The sequence below is a fragment of the Pelophylax lessonae genome, assembly GCF_965119305.1.
Source record: "Pelophylax lessonae genome assembly, chromosome: 6".
In the NCBI taxonomy this organism is placed as follows: Eukaryota; Metazoa; Chordata; class Amphibia; order Anura; family Ranidae; genus Pelophylax; species Pelophylax lessonae.
This window is the reverse complement of record NC_138773.1, coordinates 331,046,855-331,072,027: the sequence shown is the minus strand read 5'-3', so window position 1 is coordinate 331,072,027 and position 25,173 is coordinate 331,046,855. Positions and strand designations below refer to the sequence as shown.

General features: G+C 43.0%; 1 protein-coding gene across 1 annotated transcript in view; it reads right to left on the bottom strand.

The window, feature by feature from the left end:
* The window catches only part of PARP9 (poly(ADP-ribose) polymerase family member 9), a 144,781-nt gene that overhangs the window by 60,880 nt on the left and 58,728 nt on the right, over positions 1-25,173 (bottom strand). The window contains exon 3 of the mRNA XM_082261816.1: positions 9,105-9,353. Within this exon, the coding sequence (XP_082117942.1) occupies positions 9,105-9,353 (249 nt within the window). The remainder of the gene's footprint in view (positions 1-9,104; positions 9,354-25,173) is intronic.

Genomic DNA, 25,173 nt, shown 5'->3' with positions numbered 1-25,173 from the left:
AGACAGCAAAATCCTCCGGTGGTAAAGTGGTTACAGGAGCACCAATTTACTCATTTTAATGAGGCTTAAAGTCAAACAATAAAAATGAAAAATTCCCCTAAATATCGTGCCTGGGGGTCCCCTTAATGTGCCTGTAAAGTGGTGCATCTGTACGATGTATGGAGCCTGCTGCAGCAATACTGACATTTCTAAAGGAAAAAATATCATTTAAACTTGCTCACCGCTTTAATGTATTATCAGCTCCTGGCAATACAGATAAAAAAACATGGCGTAGGGTCCCCCCAGTCCATACCGGGTCTGGTATGGATTTCTGGGGGGGGTGGCCCATACCGTTTTTTCTTTTTTTAAATTTTGGCATGGGGTCCCCCCCAGTCCATACCAGGCCCTTCGGGTCTTGTATGGATTTCTGGGGGGGGTGGCCCATACCGTTTTTTCTTTTTTTAAATTTTGGCATGGGGTCCCCCCCAGTCCATACCAGGCCCTTCGGGTCTTGTATGGATTTTAAGGGGAATGCCAAAATTTAAAAAAGAAAAAACGGTATGGGCCACCCCCCCCCCCCCCCGAAATCCATACAAGACCCTTATCTGAGCACGCAGCCTGGCAGGTCAGGAAAGGGGGAGGGACGAGTGATATATATATAAAAAAAGACAATTTTGAAAAAACAAACCATATTTATTACCTTCTGCTATAAAACATTCCCAATAAAAAAATTTAAAAAAAAAAATTAAATTTTTTTTATCAGTTTAGGGCAATTTGTATTCTGCTACATTTTTGGTAAAAAAAAACAAAAATCCCCAAAAGCGTATTTTACTTGGTTTGCGCAAAAGTTATTGCTACAAACTATGGGAAAGATTTTTGGACTTTTTATTTATTTATTTTTACAAGTAATAGCGGCGATCTGCGATTTTTAGCGGGACTGCGACATTGCGGCGGACAGATTGGACCCCTGACTGACATTTTTGACACTTTTGGGGGGACCAGTGACATTACTACAGTAATCAGTGCTAAAAATATGCACTGTCACTGTACTAATGACACTGGCAGGGAAGAGGTTAACACTGGGGGTGATCAAATGGGTTAATGTATGCCTGTTGGTGCTTACTGACTGTGTGTGTGTGGGGGGGGGGGGGGGGGTTATGTGACAGGCACTCAGATCGATGAGCTTAGCTGAAACTGCTGATCTCTCCCTGCCTGTCTGACAGAAGACTCGCCTGCTTTGTTTACATAAGCAGGCGGGTCTGCTGTCAGCTTCTCTGATGATCGAAGGAGGCCGGCGGCAATCGCTGCCGCTCCTCCCGTGGCCCCGCCTTCCGCTGTGTCTAAACACAGCAGGAGCGCGGCTCCGGTGGCGTGCCCGCGCCCCTGAGATTGCATGCACGAGATCATATATATATATATGCGATTTTGTGAAGCTGAGCCGCCCTGCCGCAGTATATCTGTGGTGGGCGGTCGGCAACTGATAAAAAGGTTTTTCTGAAGTGTACAATGCGATACTTCACTTATATTACCACACAGAAGTGTACTGCGCTTCTGTGCAGTTATATGTGGGACCGAGCAGAGTGATGCGATATTGTGCAAGTATGTTGCATAATATCGCACCACTCTGGAATGCAGTGTGAGGACCCTTTCACACTTGTGCGACTTCAAAGTCGCACGATTTTACCGCAATTTTGCCGCGATTTTGACTGGGCTTGAATGTCTTTGGCCTCAAAATCATGCCAAAGTAGTGCAGGGACTTCTTTGAAGTCGGTGTGACTTCAAGTCGCACTGATATGAACGGTACTCATTGGAAATAATGGAGAATGACTTGTCATGCGATTTTGCAGTCCCAAATCGCATGACAAGTCACACAAGTGTGAAAGGGGCCTAACTCTGCATTCTGGTATGAACAGGACACACAGAAAGCTGATGATTTCTGCGTGTCACTGCGGTTATTTACATTTCTCCCACAAAGAAAAAACACGGGTTATCTGCAGCGATTGTGAATAGGCCCTAGAGGCCAGCTCACACTCTTATTTGTGCATTCAAACGTGTGTCGTCCCATGCATTCTGATTTTGCTAGCATAAGGCCCCTTTCACACATACGGTCCGTTTGTCCTTTTTTCATCCATCCGTTGACGGATGAAAAATGGACATCAATGCATCTCTATGTAAAAAAGGATGAAAACGGATGATCAGTTAACATCCGTTTTTATCCGCTTCCGCCAATGTCCGTTTTTTTGAACGGATGAATGCCCTATTTTTCATCCGTCAAAAAAAACGGATCGGTCGAAAAACGGATGACAACGGATGACAAACGGATGACAAACGGACGAAAAACGGATGAAAAACGGATGAAAAACGGATGACAGCGGATGAAAAACGGATGAAAAACGGATGAAAAACGGATGACAGCGGATGAAAAACGGATGAAAAACGGATGACAGCGGATGAAAAACGGATGAAAAACGGATGAAAAACGGATGACAGCGGATGAAAAACGGATGAAAAAAGGATGAAAAACGGATGACAGCGGATGAAAAACGGATGAAAAACGGATGAAAAACGGATGACAGCGGATGAAAAACGGATGAAAAACGGATGAAAAACGGATGAAAAACGGATGAAAAACGGATGACAGCGGATGAAAAACGGATGAAAAATGAATGACAACGGATGAAAAAAATGGATGAAAAACGGATGAAAAACGGATGAAAACGAATGAAAAACGGATGAAAAACGGATGACAGCGGATGAAAAACGGATGAAAAACGGATGAAAAACAGATGAAAAACGGATGAAAAACGGATGAAAAACGGATGAAAAACGGATGACAGCGGATGAAAAACGGATGAAAAATGAATGACAACGGATGAAAAAAACGGATGAAAAACGGATGAAAAACGAATGAAAAACGGATGAAAAACGGATGAAAAACGGATGACAGCGGATGAAAAACGGATGAAAAACGGATGACAGCGGATGAAAAACGGATGAAAAACGGATGAAAAACAGATGACAGCGGATGAAAAACGGATGAAATATGAATGACAACGGATGAAAAAAATGGATGAAAAACGGATGAAAAACGGATGACAGCGGATGAAAAACGGATGAAAAACGGATGAAAAACGGATGAAAAATGAATGACAACGGATGAAAAAAATGGATGAAAAACGGATGAAAAACGGATGACAGCGGATGAAAAACGGATGACAGCGGATGAAAAACGGATGAAAAATGAATGACAATGGATGAAAAACGGATGAAAAACGGATGAAAAACTGATGAAAAACTGATGAAAAACTGATGAAAAACGGATGAAAAACGGATGAAAAACAGATGAAAAACGGATGACAGCGGATGAAAAACGGATGAAAAACGGATGACAGCGGATGAAAAACGGATGAAAAACGGATGAAAAATGAATGACAACGGATGAAAAAAATGGATGAAAAACGGATGAAAAACGGATGACAGCGGATGAAAAACGGATGAAAAACGGATGAAAAATGAATGACAACGGATGAAAAAAATGGATGAAAAACGGATGAAAAACGGATGACAGCGGATGAAAAACGGATGACAGCGGATGAAAAACGGATGAAAAATGAATGACAACGGATGAAAAAAATGGATGAAAAACGGATGAAAAACGGATGAAAAACTGATGAAAAACTGATGAAAAACTGATGAAAAACTGATGACAGCGGATGAAAAACGGATGAAATATGAATGACAACGGATGAAAAAAATGGATGAAAAACGGATGAAAAACGGATGACAGCGGATGAAAAACGGATGAAAAACGGATGAAAAACGGATGAAAAACGGATGAAAAAAGGATGAAAAACGGATGACAGCGGATGAAAAACGGATGAAAAACGGATGAAAAACGGATGACAGCGGATGAAAAACGGATGAAAAACGGATGAAAAACGGATGAAAAACGGATGACAGCGGATGAAAAACGGATGAAAAACGGATGAAAAACGGATGAAAAACGGATGAAAAAAGGATGAAAAACGGATGACAGCGGATGAAAAACGGATGAAAAACGGATGAAAAATGGATGAAAAACGGATGACAACGAATGAAAAACGGATGAAAAACGGATGAAAAACTGATGAAAAACTGAGGAAAAACGGATGACAGCGGATGAAAAACGGATGAAAAACGGATGACAGCGGATGAAAAACGGATGAAAAACGGATGAAAAACAGATGACAGCGGATGAAAAACGGATGAAAAACAGATGACAGCGGATGAAAAACGGATGAAATATGAATGACAACGGATGAAAAAAATGGATGAAAAACGGATGAAAAACGGATGAAAAATGAATGACAACGGATGAAAAAAATGGATGAAAAATGAATGACAACGGATGAAAAACTGATGAAAAACGGATGAAAAACGGATGAAAAATGGATGAAAAACGGATGACAACGAATGAAAAACGGATGAAAAACGGATGAAAAACTGATGAAAAACTGAGGAAAAACGGATGACAGCGGATGAAAAACGGATGAAAAACGGATGACAGCGGATGAAAAATGGATGAAAAACAGATGACAGCGGATGAAAAACGGATGAAATATGAATGACAACGGATGAAAAAAATGGATGAAAAACGAATGAAAAACGGAAGGAAAACGAATGAAAAACGGATGGAAAACGGATGGAAACTGATACATTTTGGCGTGACTGAACTGACAAACTAAACGGACCGTATGTGTGAAAGGGGCCTTACTTTTTCACATCACACAGAACAAAACTGCATGGTGCTGCAGTGTGGTGGCTGCAAAGGCACTGTGTTTGCTATTGGCACCCATGCGCAATTAGGAAGAGCGGCGTGGTCACATACATCCTGGTGTGAGGAGGATCGAATATAGTAAACATTGCAACGCTGTCTGTAGCCATGTATGAATGATGCAGCTGCAGTAGCTGTGATCATTAGCATGATTATGATGATCAACCGCACAGTGAAATGTTTCCTTTCAGGCCTCTTTTACACACGTGTTTGAGGGGGTGGTAAAAACAACTGTTATTGCATTACCTTGGGGCGTTCCCCCTTTTATTTGTTGGCACTACTACTGCTGTTTTGGTCTCGATTTTGTATGTTAAAATTTCAATAAACAGTTAAAAAAAAAAAAAAAAAAACACGACTGACTCTGCTGTGCGTTTTTACTGCCACCCAACTGCAAAAGCAGCAAAGGGGGAGGATTTATGCTGCGTTTTTTTTTTTAATAAACTAACCCTAACTAGAGAAATTTTTAAGACTTTTCTTGTACCACAATTCAATATGTAGAACATTTTTTTAACATTTTATGACTACAACATTTTTTTTTTTTTAAACCATTAACAAAAGTTATTAACAAGTACAAATGCATATGCAGTAGTGATCGACCGATATCGGTTTTTCATTGCCGATACCGATATTTTGGCCAATGCATATCGGTCGATATTTTTGTACATTAAAAAAAATAATTTTTTTTTTTACAGGTACTGTGGTGGAGGGATCTGGGGATCTAAAAGACCCCAAACCCCTCCTCTACACTTAAAAGCATTCAAAAAGCCAAGTTTGGCTGTTTTGAATGCGGTTATTCTTTTGAATTTGGCGCCGAGTAACCGGAAGTGATGTCATGACATCACTTCCGGGTTTTACATGGAGACCCAATCAGAGCCGAATGTGGCTTTGATCGCGTCTTCGGTGTCCTTGCAGGCCGGTGGGACGGGAGACCCGGGTGAGAGCTGACAATATATTACAGCCTCGAGCAAGTTTTAATGATATTTTTTCCTTTATAAAAGTCAGTATTGCTGCAGCAGGCTCCATACATCGTACAGATGCACCACTTTACAGGCACATTCAGGGGACCCCCCCAGGCACAATATTTAGGGGAATTTTTCATTTTTATAGTTTCACTTTAAGCATCATTAAAATCAGTAAATCGGTGCTCCTTTAAAAAAATATATATATTTTGCATTGATACACGTCCCCCAGGGCAGTGCCCGGACCCCCATACACTTTTTATGGTAATAAATTGAATATAAGCCTTTAAAATTAGGATTTTTGATTTTTCATGTTTGTGTCCCATAGACTTTAATAGAGTTTGCACGTTCGCTAGAACTTTTCCCTGTTTGAGATGTTCTGGTGCGAACCGGGGGGGGGGGGGGGGGGGTGTTCCGCCCATCATTAACTGCTAACCTAGTCTCCAAATACCAACTTAATCATTCTCTTTGTTCCTCCCAAGACCTCTAGCTCACTCATCCCCTCCCCTCCTATTTGGTCCATATTTGGTGTCACCCATATTGTTCCTCCTATAAAAAAAGCCTCTGCATCCATCTGATCCTATCTTAGTACTTTCTGTACTTCGGTGTCATCCCTTTAAACCACCACAGTAGTTTTCTGTCGTGTTTACTTATTATGAGAGATAAAATACATTCCTTAGATCTGGTGATACCAGATTGTTCATTGCTTCTTATTGCCCCCTGCTGAACCCCCGAACCCTTGAGTTTTTGCTCATGCCCGTCCCAAAATATGGGGCAGTCTCGCCCAACTACTAAGTCATGAGGTGATCCTGGGACCACCCCAACTTTTAGTGTAGCAGTTCCTGCAGGTGTACACAGGGTCACACAGGCCACCGGATAGTCCTTCACATCACCATGCACACAGATGACCTCGACCTGTTCCCCTGGCACCAGTGATCTCTGCAACCTGTCTGCACCAAGAAGGGTGACAACACTGCCAGAATCAAGGAGCCCTACCCAGGGCCGCTGATAGGGGGGGACCACCAGCCCTCTTGTAGGGGGCCGGAGCACACAGGGGGGCCCACACAGAGAGGGGGATTAGTGATGGACAACAAATACAGAAATCTTCCTCCAGCACCTGAATCTGATCTGTTCCTCTCCCTGCTATCAGCTTTTATCTGTTGAGAAAGAGACAGTTGTCCCTCACTAATCCCCCTCCCAGCACTGGCACTAATGTTATCTCTGCTCAGGAGTTTATTTGTAAATTGTAACTTTGTTTCTCTCTCTCTGTCTCTCTGATCACTGAGCTCCAACTGCCCAGCCTGTATATTTTTCTCATCTAATCTTCTTTTTTGTTTAACATAGTTTTTTTTTTAGATTTAGCAGGAATTATGCGAGTTAAGTTATATTTGTGTCTGATAATAGCGATTTTGTTGTAATTTTAGCTAAATATATCTCTAATATTTTCTTGTTGGGGCCCTGCCAGGTAGTCTCTACGGGGCCCCGCGATTTCTAACAGCAGCCCTGGCCCTACCACCTCCTGTCCATTGACCTGCATTCATGTGGGTTCAGGCTGGCTGCAGCACACACTGAAAGACAATAACAAGAGAAGGGTGCACCAACCTCGTGCATTACCGCTAAAAGGATTTATTAAAAGTTTTAAAAGTATGTATTATACGCACAAAACAGATGTAAGTTCACACATGTATGGACATGATCAACAAATGATCTCCAAGGCAGCCAAGGCAGTGCGCGGTGCTGGATAGCATGCAGTAGTCCACATGAGTCTGCTAGGTCTAGGCTGACATGTTTCGAGGGCGAACCCTCTTCCTCAGAGCCAGAAGGTGTGCATCTGCTTTGTGAGTATAATCAGAGATGTATAGTAACTAAGTAGAACTACTTCACTACTGTACTTAAGTACGGAAAGGTGGTATCTGTACTTTCCTAGAGTAGAATTTTTTTCTCCTACTTCCATTTTTACTTCACTACATTTTTTCAATGATTTCAATACTTCTACTCCGATATTTTTTTTTTGTGCTGCATAGTTACTCATTACTATTATAAAAATTACCACTGCCAGAACAGTAGATGGAGGTTTCATGAAGTTCAAAACATTGTGTATTATCAGCGCATAGGAAAATAAATGCTACTGTATGTATAAATAAAAGCTGCATTTGAAATAATAAAAAACAATATGATGTTCAAAGTTTTGACTTCTTTCTTTAATAACTACATAACACAGTACTTGTACTTTTACTTTCAGTACTTGAGTAGCAAAATAAAAAAAAAAAAACTACTTGCAATACTTAAGTACAAAAAATGTTGAATACTTTAGTACTTCTACTCAAGTCACTTTTTGATCGAGCACTTGTACTTTTACTCAAGTATGGGTTTCCAGTACTTTATACAACTCTGAGTATAATACATACTTTTTAAAATTTTTAATAAACCCTTTTAGCGGTAATGCACGAGGTCAGAGCGCCCTTCTCTTGTTATTGTCTTTTAGTGTGTTTCGGATATTCGGCTTTTATTCTAAGGTGTAAGTAATCATTTTATTTTGTGTTTATTTTGTGTTTCGGATACCCTTGGTCCTGAGGGGGCAGTAAGACCCCAAGCCATACCTACCTAAGGGCTCTTTCACACGGGCGTTCCGATCAGATCCGCCTGTCAGTTTTTTAGGCGGATCTGATTGGATGCCCCATTCAGCCCTATGGAGCAGCGGATGTCAGCGGTGACATGTCCACTGACACCCGCTGCCATCCACATCCGATCCTGTCTGTGAAATCCGGAAAATAGGAGTTCCACCCGTCCTAGGGATCGAACCCCTCAGGACCGATTCCCCATAGAGAGCAGCGGGGCTCTGACACCTCCCTCTCCGCACCCCTGCTGAGCAGAGCACGGTCCGCAGCGGAATGCGGACCGTGTGAAAGGGGCCTAAGTCCATGTGAACATTCATATACATTCCATTCCCCAATCATGCATCACTCGAGCGCAGGAGATTTGGTTTTTACTTTGCAGCACATACTGCATAGGCATACAGGGAGTGACGACGACTCATGTCCCCCATATGAATTTATCTGGACAGGTTTACATTGTCTGTCATTTGTATCTTTTTGTATTATAAATAAATGTCATTTTTTTTTTTTTATTCATTTTTGTTGGATATTTTGGGCACATTCAAATCCCCATTTCCAGGATTTACTGGCTTTTTTCCTTCCCCGTTTCCCTGCCAGACCTGGGTTATCCTGTACACCTTTGAATTTCCAGGGGGCGGTGCCAGAGTCAGGGATTCATTCTCCACCCATTTTGCACTACACATTTTTCTTATTTGTTTCCATCAGAGAGAGACAGGAGGGAACAATTGACATACTCACATCTAGTCGGCTTCTTCCATAGGCAGACTGTAAAATGACATGATAGACAGCATTACAGAGCAGGTTGTATCCTCTAGTAGGGATCATGTTTGGCAAGGATTGGTAGTACTGAGCGCGGTTCCAGAATTCTTGAGCGCAGTTCCAGATTTCTTTCTGCAACTCAAACCCAGCCTTGGCGAGAATTGCTTTTGAGATTTCTCCAGCGTCTACCTTCAGGTCAGGGCCAAGTGAATTCACAATAACTGTTGTCTGTCAAGTAAAAAAGTCAAGCAGAATTATTATTATTACAGCAACAATGTAACACCACGCACTCATCAGAAGGAGATTTCAATGTAGGCTGCACATGCATGGAGTGTGGTGTGCACAGCACTTGTGCACACCTCCCAACTTTGTGAGATGGGAATGAGGGACACCTATTAGCAGAAGTATGTAGGCATAGGACACACCCCTTGACACGCCCCCTTAAAGGACACTTATACATAAAAAATGATTAGTTAAACCCTATAATAGGAAATTTGTAAATTCTGTATATTATTGTTTTATATTTTATATGTATTGCACACGGCACTAATAATGTTTTCATTCTTTCAAGTCCTGAAATGAATTAGCCTGCGTATGTTACGCCCCTTGTTAACATAAAAGTACCATTGTAATATTAACCACTTAAGCCCCAGAGGATTTGGCTGCTCAAAGACCAGGGCCTATTTTGCGATTCAGCACTGCGTGACTTTAACGGACAATTGCGCGGTCGTGCGACGATGTACCCAAATAAAATTGATGTCCTTTTTTTCCCACAAATAAAGCTTTCTTTTGGTGGTATTTGATATTTTTATTTTTTGCGCTATAAACAAAAAAAGGGCGACAATTTAGAAAAAATAACAATATTTTTCACATTCTACAATATGACATTCCCAAAAAAAAAAAATTAAAATCTACATTTTTTAACATTTTAGGCCAATTTGTTTTCTCCTACATATTTTTGGTAAAAAAAAAAAAATCGCAATAAGCGTATCTTGATTGGTTTGCGCAAAAGTTATTGCGTTTACTAACTACAGGAAAGATTTGTCATTTTTATTGTTTTTTTTTTTTAACGAGTAATGGCGGCGATCTGCAATTTTTTTTTTTTAGCGGGACTGCGACATTGCGGTGGACAGATTGGACCCCTGACTGACATTTTTGACACTTTTGGGGTTACCAGTGACATTACTACAGTAATCAGTGCTAAAAATATGAACTGTCACTGTAAAAATGACACTGGCAGGGAAGGGGTTAACTTTATTGGTGATGCAGGGGTTAAGTGTGTCCCTAGGGGCGTGCTTCTAACTGTCAGGGGGCGTGGCTTGTTAGATCATCACAGAGACATACGATCCTACATAGCAGGATCACATAGCCTCTGTGATGATCTTTTTGAGGGAGATCGCGAGTGGCTGGCGGACATCCGAGCCGCCGGTCACACGCGCGGGGATGGCAGGGAACGAGCGGGGGCGGGAGCGAGCCGCGCTCACCCCCTACAGGCTCGTGGGCAAGCGACGTACTGGTACATCACTTTGCCTGTAGGGGGCAGGCTGCTGCAGTATATAGTCGTGCGGCAGTCAGCAAGTGGTTAATGTGATACCTACATAATCATGTGTATAAAAACCTTCAATTGCATCAAATAAAACAGAAGAGTTATTTTGGAAAGATGCGGAGTGTATCTTTTGTGTCTTTTCCTTACTGCAGTAGTTATTATTATTAAATTTAGAACCACTAATCAATATGAGTATAAGGCCCCGTTCACGTTGCAGCGACGCTACTTCCTGGGGCGACCTCCGAGGTCGCAGCGCGCTGCTCGCCCCGCGACCTCGGAGCGGCCGGCACGGACTTCATAACATTGAAGTCTATGCAGGTCGCTCCGGGTCGCCCCAAAGAAGCTCCGGACCCTTTTTCTAAGTCGGAGCGACTTGTGTCGCTCCTATTAGAACGGGTCCACAGCTTCTCTATGGCAGGCGTCCTACGGCGACCTGGTGCCCCAGTGTGAACGGGGGCTTATAGTTGCCTATCTATAAAATATCAAGAACAGCCCAAAAGGACTTTTTAACCACTTGCCGACTGCTCACTGAGCTGGTACTGCAGCAAAGTGGTTCGTTATCGTCCAGCGACGTAGACCTATGTCACCAGACATTCCCCTGTCTTGGCAGCGTGTGCGCCGCCGGAGGCTCGCTCCCGCTGTATTCAGACACAGCGGGGGTCGGGCCAGGGGAGGAGATGCGGTGATCACCGCCGCTCTTCCCCGATCGTCGGGGATCTAGTGAGGAAATCCGCCCGCTTGTGTAAACAAAGTGGGCGGATCTCCTCTGTGACAAACAGTGACAGATTACAGGGTTCAGCATAGCTCAACCTGCGATCTGTCCCTGTGTCACACAATCCCCTCCCCCCACACACGTCAGTAAGCACCAGCCATACATTTAACCCCTTGACCACCGATAAAGTTAACTCCTTCTCTGCCAGTGTCATTATTACAGTAACAGTGCATATTTTTAGCACTGATTACTGTAGTAATGTCACTGGTACCCCCAAAAGTGTCAAAAATGTCAGTTAGGGGTCCGATCTGTCCGCCGCAATGTCGCAGTCCTGCTAAAAATCGCAGATCGCCGCCATTACTAGTAAAAAAAAAAAACAATAAAAATGACATAAATCTTTCCCGTAGTTTGTAGATGCGATAACTTTTGCACAAACCAATCAAAATACACTTATTGCAATTTTTCTTTTCTTTTTAAACGGTTTTTATTGAAGGCAAAAGAAACATGGTACAGCAACATGCAGTGAAGATATTAGGTACATGCCGTGATAAAATAAGGCGCTTTGAAATACAAAACTGCAGCATATAACATTCAAATAACATGTAGCAATGCAATACATATATGGGATTATTGCGATTTTTTTTTTACCAAAAATATGTAGCAGAAAACAAATTGGCCTAAAATGTTAAAAAAAAAATTGATTTTTACATTTTTTTGGGGAATGTTGTATAGCAGAATGTGAAAAATATTGTTTTTTTTTTTCAAAATTGTCGCTCTTTTTTTCAAAAATTAAAAAAATTTGCACAGGTGATCAAATACCACCAAAAGAAAGCTCTGTTTGTGGGGAAAAAAGGACGTAAATTTAATTTGGGTACGGCGTCACACGACCGTGCAATTGTCTGTTAAACTAACGCAGTGCCGAATCGCAAAATATGGCCTGGTCAGGAAGGCGGTAAAATTTTTCCGGTCTTAAAGCGGTTAAAAATACGCTAATTGAGGATTTTTTTGTCAAAGACATGTAGCTAAATACATTTTGGCCTAAATATATGACAAAAATTGAATATATTGGATATTTTTTAACTGTCAAAGTAGAAAATGTAAATTTTTTTGCAAAATTGGAGCTTTTTTTTTCTTAATATCGCAAAAAAATGAAAAGCGCAGAGGTGATCAAATATCACCAAAAGAAAGATCTGTTTGTGGGAAAAAAAGGACGTAAATTTTGTTTGGGTACGGCGTCGCATGACTGCGCAATTGTCAGTTAAAGTCGCGCAGTGCCAAGTTGCAAAAAGTGGCCTGGATGTAAAGCAGGAAAATCCTCCGGTGGTAAAGTGGTTAAAACTCTCTACTATTCCTTTATATTGGCTTTTTGAAATTTACAAATGCAGCAATTTAGAGGTTAACACCAGGGCCATCTTTCCGAATGGGCATGCTGGGCAGTTGCCTGGGGGCCCCACTTGCCCGGGGGCCCCACGCAGGGTGGCAATTTCCCCCAATCTGATCCCCCCAGCTTAATTTACCTGGTGGCCGGGCCCCCAGACCTGTTTGTTCCTCCGCCCGCCGCTTTAGAAAGACAGAAAGGAAAGTACTAACTTTTTTTTATGTGCAGAAATTTATATTGTCTTTGTATGTTCAGAAAGCCAAAAGATCTGCATGTCACTTTCATTTTGTATACAATTGATGCCCAAATTAATAAGGATATCAGTGCATTTTTTTGTGTTTTAAAAATTATTTATACATATTTTTTTTATCCTTTTTTTTTTTAATTATTTATTATTTATTAATTTAATGTTTAAACGCTGATTTTGTTGGAGGTACCAATAAATATCGCCTTAGCGATAATTAGCATTTTTATTCTCGTGGGTGATTGTGTAGGCGGGGCCCAAGTGCACTGCATTGCCCGGGGGGCCTATAATGCTCTTAAGATGCCACTGGTTAACACTTTTTGAAAGATAAAGTGCATTTTATATACAACTCTATCGATCAGACCAACATGAGGGACAAATGAGGAGGAAAGAGGGACAGAGGGACTTTGTTCTGAATCAGGGACAGTCCCTCTAAATCCGGGAGAGTTGGGAGCCATGCTTGTGTCTTTATATCTCCCATACTGAATACTTATTAACCACTTAAGGACCGGGCCTTTTTCTGACACTTGTTGTTTACAAGGTAAAATCTTTTTTTTTTTTTGCTAGAAAATTACTTAGAACCCCCAAACATTATATATATAGAATTTTAGCAGAGACCATAGAGCAGGGGTGGCGAACACGCGGCTCTCGAGCCGCATGCGGCTCCCGGCCGAACTGAATGCGGCTCTTTGGCTCTTTGCCTCTTATGGTATACTGTGGCTGAATCCCTCTGCGCGTCCGAGCGCAGTACAATTGAATGTCCCGCGCTCGGACCGCGCAGCCGCAGACGTGGCGGCCAGGGAGCAGCAGTGCGCCCTGACCCGCCCATTCTGTGACAATAGCGAATGAGAATTCGCTATTGTCACACGGATCCTCCTCCTGGCCAATCAGGGAGCGGGTCCTCCCGCTTCCTGATTGGCCGAAAGGCAAACACCGTGCCATTGGACGAGGAGGAGGCGCCGCGGGAGGACTGAAGACTAGGAGATGCGGGGAGCCGGGACTGAAGAGAAGCTGCGTGAGGTAAGTGCGGGGGATCGCTGGCACTCTGCAATCATTGGGGTCAATGTGTGGCTGGCACTCTGCGATCATTGGGGGCAATGTGTGGCTGGCACTCTGCGATCATTGGGGGCAATGTGTGGCTGGCACTCTGCGATCATTGGGGGCAATGTGTGGCTGGCACTCTGCGATCATTGGGGGCAATGTGTGGCTGGCACTCTGCAATCATTGGGGGCAATGCTGTGGCTGGCACTCTGCAATCATTGGGGGCAATGCTGTGGCTGGCACTCTGCGATCATTGGGGGCAATGTGTGGCTGGCACTCTGCGATCATTGGGGGCAATGCTGTGGCTGGCACTCTGCGATCATTGGGGGCAATGTGTGGCTGGCACTCTGCAATCATTGGGGGCAATGTGTGGCTGGCACTCTGCAATCATTGGGTGCAATGTGTGGCTGGCACTCTGCAATCATTGGGGGCAATGTGTGGCTGGCACTCTGCAATCATTGGGGGCAATGTGTGGCTGGCACTCTGCAATCATTGGGGGCAATGTGTGGCTGGCACTCAGTCTGCAATCATTGGGGGGCAATGTGTGGCTGGCACTCTGCGATCATTGGGGGCAATGTGTGGCTGGCACTCTGCAATCATTGGGGGCAATGTGTGGCTGGCACTCTGCAATCATTGGGGGCAATGTGTGGCTGGCACTCTGCAATCATTGGGGGCAATGTGTGGCTGGCACTCTGCGATCATTGGGGGCAATGTGTGGCTGGCACTCTGCGATCATTGGGGGCAATGTGTGGCTGGCACTCTGCGATCATTGGGGGCAATGTGTGGCTGGCACTCTGCAATCATTGGGGGCAATGTGTGGCTGGCACTCAGTCTGCAATCATTGGGGGCAATGTGTGGCTGGCACTCTGCGATCATTGGGGGCAATGTGTGGCTGGCACTCTGCAATCATTGGGGGCAATGTGTGGCTGGCACTCTGCAATCATTGGGGGCAATGTGTGGCTGGCACTCTGCAATCATTGGGGGCAATGTGTGGCTGGCACTCTGCAATCATTGGGGGCAATGTGTGGCTGGCACTCTGCAATCATTGGGGGCAATGTGTGGCTGGCACTCTGCAATCATTGGGGGCAATGTGTGGCTGGCACTCTGCAATCATTGGGGCAATGTGTGGCTGGCACTCTGCGATCATTGGCAGGTCACTGCGTGGTGTGGCTCTCTGACTCTCACAGTTTAAAATTTTGGCTCCTTTTGTTGAACTTGTTCGCCACCCCTGCCATAGAGAATAAAATGGAGATCATTGCAATATTTTTTTTATCACACCGTATTTGTGCAGCGGTCTTACAAACCCAATTTATTTGGAAAAATAAACACTTTTTCAAATTAAAAAATAAGAAGACAGTAAAGTTAGGGCAATTTTTTTCTATAATGTGAAAGATAATGTTATGCCGAGTAAATAGATACCCAACATGTCATGCTTTAAAATTGCGCACGCTCACGGAATGGCGACAAACATTGGAACTTAAAAATCTTCATAGGCGACACTTTAAAAATGTCTACAGGTTACCAGCTTAGAGTTACAGAGGAGGTCTATGGATAGAATTATTGCTCTCGCTCTAATGAATGCGGCGATACCTCACATGTGTGGTTTGAACATACATATGTGGGCGCAACATGCGTATGCGTTCACCGTGTGCGAATAGATAGCTGTGATATTCTCCATGTGCGAATAGATAGCTGTGATATTCACCGTGTATGTTTGTATTTATTAATTGTCTTTTATAATAAAATTTATTGTTTACCAAGGAAGTGACAGTCATGGTGGAGGAATTCCATGAGTTGAATCAGAGGCAACCACACCCATAAATGTGTAGATTGAAGTTCATTGGCTAATATTTGAGGGCGTCGCCCTCTCTTGTGTATAAATTTGATGAGCGGGAAAGCAGAAATGATATCCTTGATGACTCCGCTGAGTAACGCACGCTGAACCTCGGTGAACTCGGAAGAGCCTCAGTATTTTTACATGCAATACTTCACTATCAGTACACTTTCCATTCACACATGGAGAATATCACAGCTATCTATTCGCACATGTAGTATCTGTTCTTATCAGTGGGTATGGACCCTGATGGTTAGTATCGGTGGGGGGCGAAATGAACCAGGGCGCTCCGGAACTACCGGGGGACTGGGAAGTAAGCCACATCAGAGAAAGCCGGAGGGGTCCATTGCCTTCTGATTTGAATGGGTCCGCCCCTACCAGTTTGAAGGGAGCGAGAAAACTGGATCTGTGGCCAGTTAGTACTGCTCCTGGATGTGATTGGTAAGGAACGGCGGTGGCGGTGGGGGAGCCTTTCCTCCTGGGTTGAATCTGGCCTTGCAAAAGGCTTGTCCCCAGTTGAAGGTAGGTTCTCCCTAAGCTGTCCAAAGTTCTGATGCCTCCTGGTAGGATAGGGCTACACTTGGTCTGGCCTTTGGGCCGGGGTAGAAGAAGCCCGTAGTGTACGTGCCCCTGGGGTGGCAGCCCAGGGGTGCCTTAATTCTCACAGGTGAGGGGCAGCTCGCCTTGAGTTTTTCGGCACCATGGACACTGCACCTACGCACACTTTTTTAAGCACCTGCCTCTTGGGCAAGGCCTTTTGGCTTCGACCAGAGGAATTTTTATTCCGGCCGGAAGGCCTGCCTTTGTTTTTCACTTAGGCACTAATTCACTTCTCCACTTCCCCTTCCCCACCTTTTTGTTTGTGTGTGCTTTTTCTTTGTAGTGTTTTGTCACTTCACTATCATTCTTTTCTTCCTCTGCACGACGAGTACGGTGTGGGTCTCTGGGCCTACCTTGAAAGTCTTGGGAGGGGGTGGACATGGCCTTTTGGCTTCGTTCGCCCCCTCTCATGGGGTCTCCCTTCGGGGGAGCCCCACCTAGTACTTGGGGTGGGCTGTTTCGGCAGTCCCCCTGGAGAACGGGGTTTGCCAGGTCTCGGCCAGACAAACCATAGGAAGTACCTCAGTCCCTGTCAGGAGTCTTGTGCCCCGGGGGATCAAGGTATAGGTCCAACCTCTTCGGAGGCCAGACCATTTCGCACACCCTGTGCAGTTTTTGTGTGTGCACTTTTTATGCACCGGGTGAAGTCTTTTGAGTGTGTTTCACATGCTACGGGCTTTAAAAAAAAAAAAAAAAAGAAAACAAAAGAAAAAATGTGTGAATAGATAACCGTGATATTCTCCATAAGCGAAAAAATAGTTGTGATATTCTCCATAAGCGAAGAGATAGTTGTGATGTTCACCATGTGTGAATAGATAGCCGTGATATTCTCCATAAGCGAATAGATCGCTGTGATATTCTCCATGTCTGAATGGACAGTGTACTGATAGTGAAGGATTGCAAAAAGTTGTAAAATCGCGCAATATAAAGAATCTGCTTACAGAGTTGTAATAAAAACGGGCATGTAAAAATACTGAGGCTCTTCCGAGTTCCCCGAGGTTCAGCGTGCGTTACTCAGAGGAGTCATCAAGGATATCTTTTCTGCTTTCCCGGTCATCAAATTTATACACAAGAGAGGGCGACGCCCTCAAATATTAGCCAATGAACTTCAATCTACACATTTATGGGTGTGGTTGCCTCTGATTCAACTCATGGAATTCCTCCACCATGACTGTCACTTCCTTGGTAAACAATTAACTTTATTATAAAAGACAATTAATAAATACAAACATACACGGTGAATATCACAGCTATCTATTCGAACACGGTGAATATCACAGCTATCTATTCGCACATGGAGAATATCACAGCTATCTATTCGCACATGGAGAATATCACAGCTATCTATTCGCACATGGAGAATATCAGATAGTTGTGATATTCACCGTGTATGTTTGTATTTATTAATTGTCTTTTATAATAAAGTTAATTGTTTACCAAGGAAGTGACAGTACTGAGCCGTGACCTGCCCCGCCTCCGCCCCGCCTCCTCTCAGTGAGTTGTCCTGTATGCATTGTATTCAGCCCGTGCTCCGCCCTGCCTCCTCTCAGTGAGCGAGGACTGAAAGCATTATATCCTCACTGAGCTCACTGAGAGGAGGCGGGGCAGGTCACGGCTCAGTACAGCTCAGCTCCTGGGTAATACTGCGAGATTTCTAGCACGGAATACATCCCAGCACACACTGCGAATCGCCGAATGACGTCATCGCCGATCGGACCCGGAAGTGAGGAGAGGAGGAATAAACGAGAAAATAAAGTATTTACTAGCAAAAAAAAAAAGTTTCCATTGGTGAAAGTCCTTTTAAAGGGGATTACATAGATCTATGTAATCCAACGTATTAAAAATGGGTGGAACTCCGCTTTAAGGACCGGGCCTTTTTCTGACACTTGTTGTTTACAAGGTAAAATCTTTTTTTTTTTTGCTAGAAAATGACTTAGAACCCCCAAACATTATATATATATATAGAATTTTAGCAGAGACCCTAGAAAATAAAATGGAGATCGTTGCAATATTTTTTTTTATCACATCGTATTTGTGCAGCGGTCTTACAAACCCAATTTGGAAAAATAAACACTTTTTAAAATTAAAAAAACAGTAAAGTTAGGGCAATTTTCTTCTATAATGTGAAAGATAATGTTTTGCTGAGTAGATACCTAACATGTCATGCTTAAAAATTGCGCACACTCGTGGAATGGCGACAAAGATTGGTACTTAAAAATCCCCATAGGCGACATTTAAAAAATTTCTACAGGTTACCAGTTTAGAGTTACAGAGGAGGTCGGGGGATAGAATTATTGCTCTCGCTCTAATGAATGCGGCGATACCTCACATGTGTGGCTTGAACATTCATATGTGGGCGCAACGTGCGTATGCGTTCACTTCTGCGCGCAAGCTAACGGGGGGGACGGGGCGCTTTAATTTTTTTTCGTATTTATTTTATCTTTTAGTTTTACACTGTCCTTTTAAAAAAGTTTTTTTTGATCACTTTTATTCCTATTAGAAGAAATGTAAACATCCCTAATAGAAATAAGCAGGACAGGTCCTCTTTATTGTGAGATCTGAGGTCATCTACACTAAAAAACACAAACCAAAGAAAAAAGAAAAAATGTAAAAAAAAGAAAAAAAAAGTAATTTTTTCTTCATGATGAAAAAAAAATGGGCTCTTTAAGGCTGTTGCTAGGAAGTGACGTATGATGTCACTCTGGTCCTCCAAGGCCATAGAGTGGAGTGGGGGGCCAGCTTGCCCTCACTTGCCTTGCTGCTTAAGAGAAGAGCGGATTAGATGGTTTTCCCCGCTAATGATGGCCACCCTTATGTTAAAGTGTTTAGAAAAATACCGGGGTTATGGCAGCTATCTATTCACACATGGTGAATATCACAGCTATCTATTCGCACATGGTGAATATCACAGCTATCTATTCGCACATGGTGAATATCACAGCTATCTATTCGCACATGGTGAATAGCACTGCTATCTATTCGCACATGGTGAATATCACAGCTATCTATTCGCACATGGTGAATATCACAGCTATCTATTCGCACATGGTGAATAGCACTGCTATCTATTCGCACATGGAGAATATCACTGCTATCTATTCGCACATGGTGAATAGCACTGCTATCTATTCGCACATGGAGAATATCACTGCTATCTATTCGCACATGGTGAATAGCACTGCTATCTATTCGCACATGGTGAATATCACTGCTATCTATTCGCACATGGTGAATAGCACTGCTATCTATTCGCACATGGTGAATAGCACTGCTATCTAATCGCACATGGTGAATATCACTGCTATCTATTCGCACATGGTGAATAGCACTGCTATCTATTCGCACATGGTGAATAGCACTGCTATCTATTCGCACATGGAGAATATCACTGCTATCTATTCGCACATGGAGAATATCACAGCTATCTATTCGCACATGGAGAATATCACAACTATCTATTCGTTAAAATAGTAAAGTGCTTTAGTGCTCAGTGCCAAAGTAAATATATTCTGTGTAATATACTGAGGTATATGCACGGCATAAAATATATTAATAGTAAAGTGATTTAGTGCTCAGTGTCACAAAAATGTGAAAATTAGGAATAAGTAAATAAATATAATATTATAAATAAATAAATAAATATTAAGAATGGATAAAGTGCTGTAATTGCAAACTGGTGATCGTGTGAATACTTCCTAAGGTACTGGATATAATAAATATTATAAATAAAGTGCTGTAGTGTCAAACTGGAGAACAAGTGAATGCCCCCTGGGGTGCTGGATATAATAAATAAATAAATATAGGTGAATGAGTGTTGTACAAATGAGTCAGATCAAAGTGTATTACAAAGTCCCAATGTTAGGTGCTGTGGTACACTGTCAGCCGCTTAGCTCAATAAAAGTCCAAAATAAAGTCTAAGAGGTGATCTTGTACAGGTGATGCTAGTGTACCAAACGTATAAGAAGCCAAAAGGAATAAGTGATACGGTAGTGCTGTGCTTTTAATTCTTACTCAGCTTAGCTCTGTGCGGTGATGCAGTGCCCCTATAAGAATTGCATTCACCACAATGCTTTCCCCCTGGAAAGGGGAAGCGAGCTCTGCACAGCAATATGGGTGGTCCAGGAAATCCTGCAATATCCCTCTATGGGTTCCTCCTTGCCTATAGTTCTGGGTCTGGTCCTGGTTATATGGATGCCTCCACGCTAACCCTCGGTCCCTTCCTGGTGTCTCCGGGTTTTCTCATATGGTGCCCCACATGAAGGAGAATAGACCGACCATAGTGTAGTAGTTCGCAAATAATATTTATTAAATAAAATATCCACTTACAGTTGAGGTTTGTGGCAGACCGCAATACCACTCGGTATGCGTGCAGACCAGATGTCCTGGTTTCAATGCGTTCCACACCACGGAACCACACTAGCGGAAGTGACAGAGTGACGCACGGTCCAGCTCGACGCGTTTCATCAGCATTGACGTCATCAGGAGCTGCGTCACTCCGCGTCACTCCCGCTTATATACCGTTGGTAACTAGGCAACCCCATTGAACCTTTGCGTCGCGGCCATATTATTGAAGCCGTTACCATCGCCACTTATAAATTTGTTCGTACAGAGCTGTAATCTATTACCCATTTTATTTTTTGGTTAAAAACTTTAACTTTAGGATGTAAATTTGTTACATGGCCCCATATTGTTGATTGGTGTAAATATTGATGGCGATCGTGGGTTTGCTGATTGTATACCACGGTAGACAGTCCGCCATGTTATAAATATGCGATTTACAAATAAACACAATATACTTTAATAAAACAACAAATAATGCCAAATCGGCTAATAATTAAAAAGTTATGTAATCAAATGAAAACCAATGTGATATTTAGACATTATGATAGTAAGCAGTGATGAGGAGGAGGGGTTATAAGACATATATGAATGAATGTGTTATAGTAATACATAAAACTTAGGAGAGGTGTAATGTCTCATACAATGGTTATGTATGTAAAAGTTTAGAGAAGATAATAACAATGCTGATATGGAAATTGATTACATATAATATATAGCATAACGTGATATCACCACATGTAGAGGGTGACATAAGTGTTAGGTTTATAAGCCACATTGGTTATTTTAAATTAATATATATATATATATATATATATATATATATATATATATATATATATAAATACATTTTCTGGAATAGTGATGATTAAATGTTAAAAATGCTATTAAAAGAGGATATACATTGGAAATTATTATTTAGGGATTGTTATGCATCGATATATGGGATTGATATCAAATAAATTAATTAGGTGAAAATCTAAAAATAAAAAATAAAAATAAATAAAAATGAATGAAAGGAGATTGTGTGGGAAACTGTATGTGTGCGGAACTTGATAATAATACAACACAATATTGTCAGTGCATTAAAAATGTATAAATATATAAAGTGTAAATTATGTATAGTGGGCGGGGGGGGGGGGGTGGTAGAAAGATATTACATAAAATAGATAAAATCATGATAGGTAAAAGATAAATGGAAGGAGGGACAAGATGTAATTGTGTTAAGGATCACTGATAAAACAATTAAGATCTATATCGATATTGAGGCCTTCAGGCTGGAGGGTATTAAGCAGAAAAATCCACTTGGTTTCATTTTGAGAAACCCGGATTCTTTTGTTACTTCCTCTCCAGTGGTCTTTCATCCTATCTATGCCATAAAATATCATTTGTCTGGGATCTCTGTTATGTGCCTCCTTAAAGTGTCTGGACACACTATGCTTTGTAAAGCCCTTTTTTATATTGGCAATATGTTCTTGTACCCTAACATGTAGTGGTCTTGTGGTACTTCCCACGTACTGCATATTACATGGGCATTCTAGAACGTACGTAACATAGTTACTTTTACAAGAAATAAGTTCTTTGATTTTATATTCCTTTCCCGTGACAGTAGATCTGAAAGAAGTCTTTTTTCGAGGTTGATGTTTGCTCCTTTTACAGGCTAGGCAGTTTTGACACTTGAAAACTTACCGTTAGTTTACCGGTAACGACTTTTCTTAAGAGCCTTCCAGGACGGCCCAAACATGAGAGAGGATAGGCTCCTCCTACCGGAAACACAATCAATTAAACACAGTTAAAAGGCCCCACCCTTCCCTCCATCCTCAGTTGTAAAAAAGTATCTTCCACAACCAGATTCCTTGAGGGAAGTGTTTTATATTCAGTCCACAGGTACTTACCCCTTTTTAACTTGTTTGCACCCTTTTTAGTAGGGCGGGTAGGCCGGCCGTCCTGGAAGGCTCTTAAGAAAAGTCGTTACCGGTAAACTAACGGTAAGTTTTCTCCAATCGCCTTCCAGGACGGCCCAAACATGAGAGGATACTAGATTACCCCTGGCCTACCTTAGGGTGGGACAACTGCCTGCAAGACCTTGCGTCCGAAGGTTAGGTCCTGTTGAGACAGAACTTCTATCCTGTAGTGTTTCAGGAAGGTGTTGTGGCTGGACCAAGTGGCTGCTTTGCGGATCAACTCCCAGGATGCTCCTGCTTTCTCGGCCCAGGATGTTGCTAGGGCTCTTGTAGAATGTGCATTAATTTTTACAGGAGCTGGGACACCTGATGCCTCATAAGCGCTGGTAATTGCCTGCCTGATCCATCTAGATATTGAAGGCTTAGAGGCCTGCAACCCTTTCCTGGGTCCAAAGTGGAGGACCAAAAGGTGGTTTGATCTTCTGAAACTCCTTGTCCTGTCTAAGTAAATGAGAAGAGCTCTTCTAACATCAATACAGTGGAACCTTTCTTCCTTGCTGTTTTTTGGATTGTCACAGAAGGAAGGCAAGATAATTTCCTGTGTTCTGTGGAAAGGAGATGCCACCTTCGGTAAATAGAGCGGATCTGGTTTTAGAACTATCCTGTCCGGGCAGACCGTCATAAAAGGCTCTTTGATAGAGAGGGCCTGGAGATCCCCTACTCTTCTTGCTGAGGTGATGGCCAGTAAAAAGGTCAACTTAAGAGCCAACCTTTGGAGGGGAATTTCCCCCAAAGGTTCGAAGGGGGGCCTAGATAACGCCTCTAGGACCCTTGTCAGGTCCCAAGGTGGGAACCTGTCTTTTAACAAAGGCGAAACTCTTTGTCTAGCTAACAAAAATCTCTTTATTAGTGGTTCTCTTGCCAGACGGGTGTCGAGGAACACTGAGAGGGCCGCAATTTGTACCCTAAGGGTGTTAATGGCCACACCCTTATCCACCCCATCCTGTAGGAACTCTAGAATTACAGGGGTAGAGGGGGAAACAAAGCCTTTTTGTTTACCCCAGGTACAAAACCTCTTCCATACCTTAGTGTAGATTTTCTTGGTAATAGGCTTCCTGCTCAGCAGGAGAGTATCTACAACTCTCTGTGAGCAACCCTTTGAAATTAAAAGCTGGCTTTCAGTAGCCAGGCTGTCAACTGAAAAAATTCCGGGTTTGGGCAGAAGATCGGACCCTGAGCTAACAGCTTTTGAGAAATTGGCAGGTGCCATGGGGGAACTAATGCCATGGTCTTTAGAGTGGCAAACCAAGGCCTCTTTGGCCACCAAGGGGCAATTAGAATCAGCCGAAGATCCTCTGAGTGGTTCAGTTTCTGAAGAACTCTCGGGATCAACATCAGGGGGGGGAAAGCGTAAGCCAGACTGAAGCGCCAAGGTTGGGCCAGTGCATCCAGGCCCATCATCCCTCTGGTCCTGGTAAGGGAGAAGAACTTTTCCACTTTCTTGTTCTGCTCTGTGGCAAACAAATCTACTTCTGGTGTTCCGAACCTCTGGGTTATCATTTGGTAAATTTTTGGATCTAACTCCCATTCTCCCTCCTGAATAAGATGACGACTGAGGAAGTCTGCTTGCAGCTTGTTTACCCCCTTGATGTGGACCGCTACTAGGGAGATCACGCTTTCTTCGGCCCAAGTTAGGATTGAGGTAGCTAGATCTAAGAGGGGTCTGGATCTGGTACCTCCTTGTCTGTTCAGGTATACTACCGTAGTAGTATTGTCTGAGAGTATTAGAACTTCCTTGTTGAGGATGTTCTCTCTGAAGGCTTTCAAGGCCTCTCCCACAGCTTTCAGCTCCCTGAAATTTGAGGAGGCTTGCATTGTTGCCAATTCCCAGACTCCCTGTGCTTGGGCTCCTTCCATGTGAGCCCCCCAGCCCTGGGTACTGGCGTCCATGGTGATTTCTACAGGGTTCCATTGACCCCAGGGCCTGCCTTTGTCCAAGTTGGACTGCACTTTCCACCATTTCAGGGATTCTCTGACCTGAGGGGTGAGGATGACCTGTTCGTCCAAGGACTCTGTCTTTCTGTCCCAGGATGACAGATGGAAAAACAGAAGTTCCCTCGCGTGTAGCTGTGCCCAAACCAAAGCTGGTATACTGGCTGACATGAACCCCAGAACTCTCAGAACTTCTCTTCTGGAGCAGGATGGGGAGTCCTCTAACGCGTGGATCGCGGAGACTATTTTTTCCCTTTTTTCTAGGGTTAGAAATAGTTTCTGGGCCTTTGAGTCCACCAAGAACCCAAGAAAGTTCCTTAGTTGGGATGGTATCAGAGCTGACTTCTTCAGATTGATGAGCCATCCTAAGCTCTCCAAGACCTCTATTACCCTACGGGTATCTAGATCTACCTGGGTCTCTGATTTTCCGACAATCAGTAGGTCGTCCAAGTATGGAAT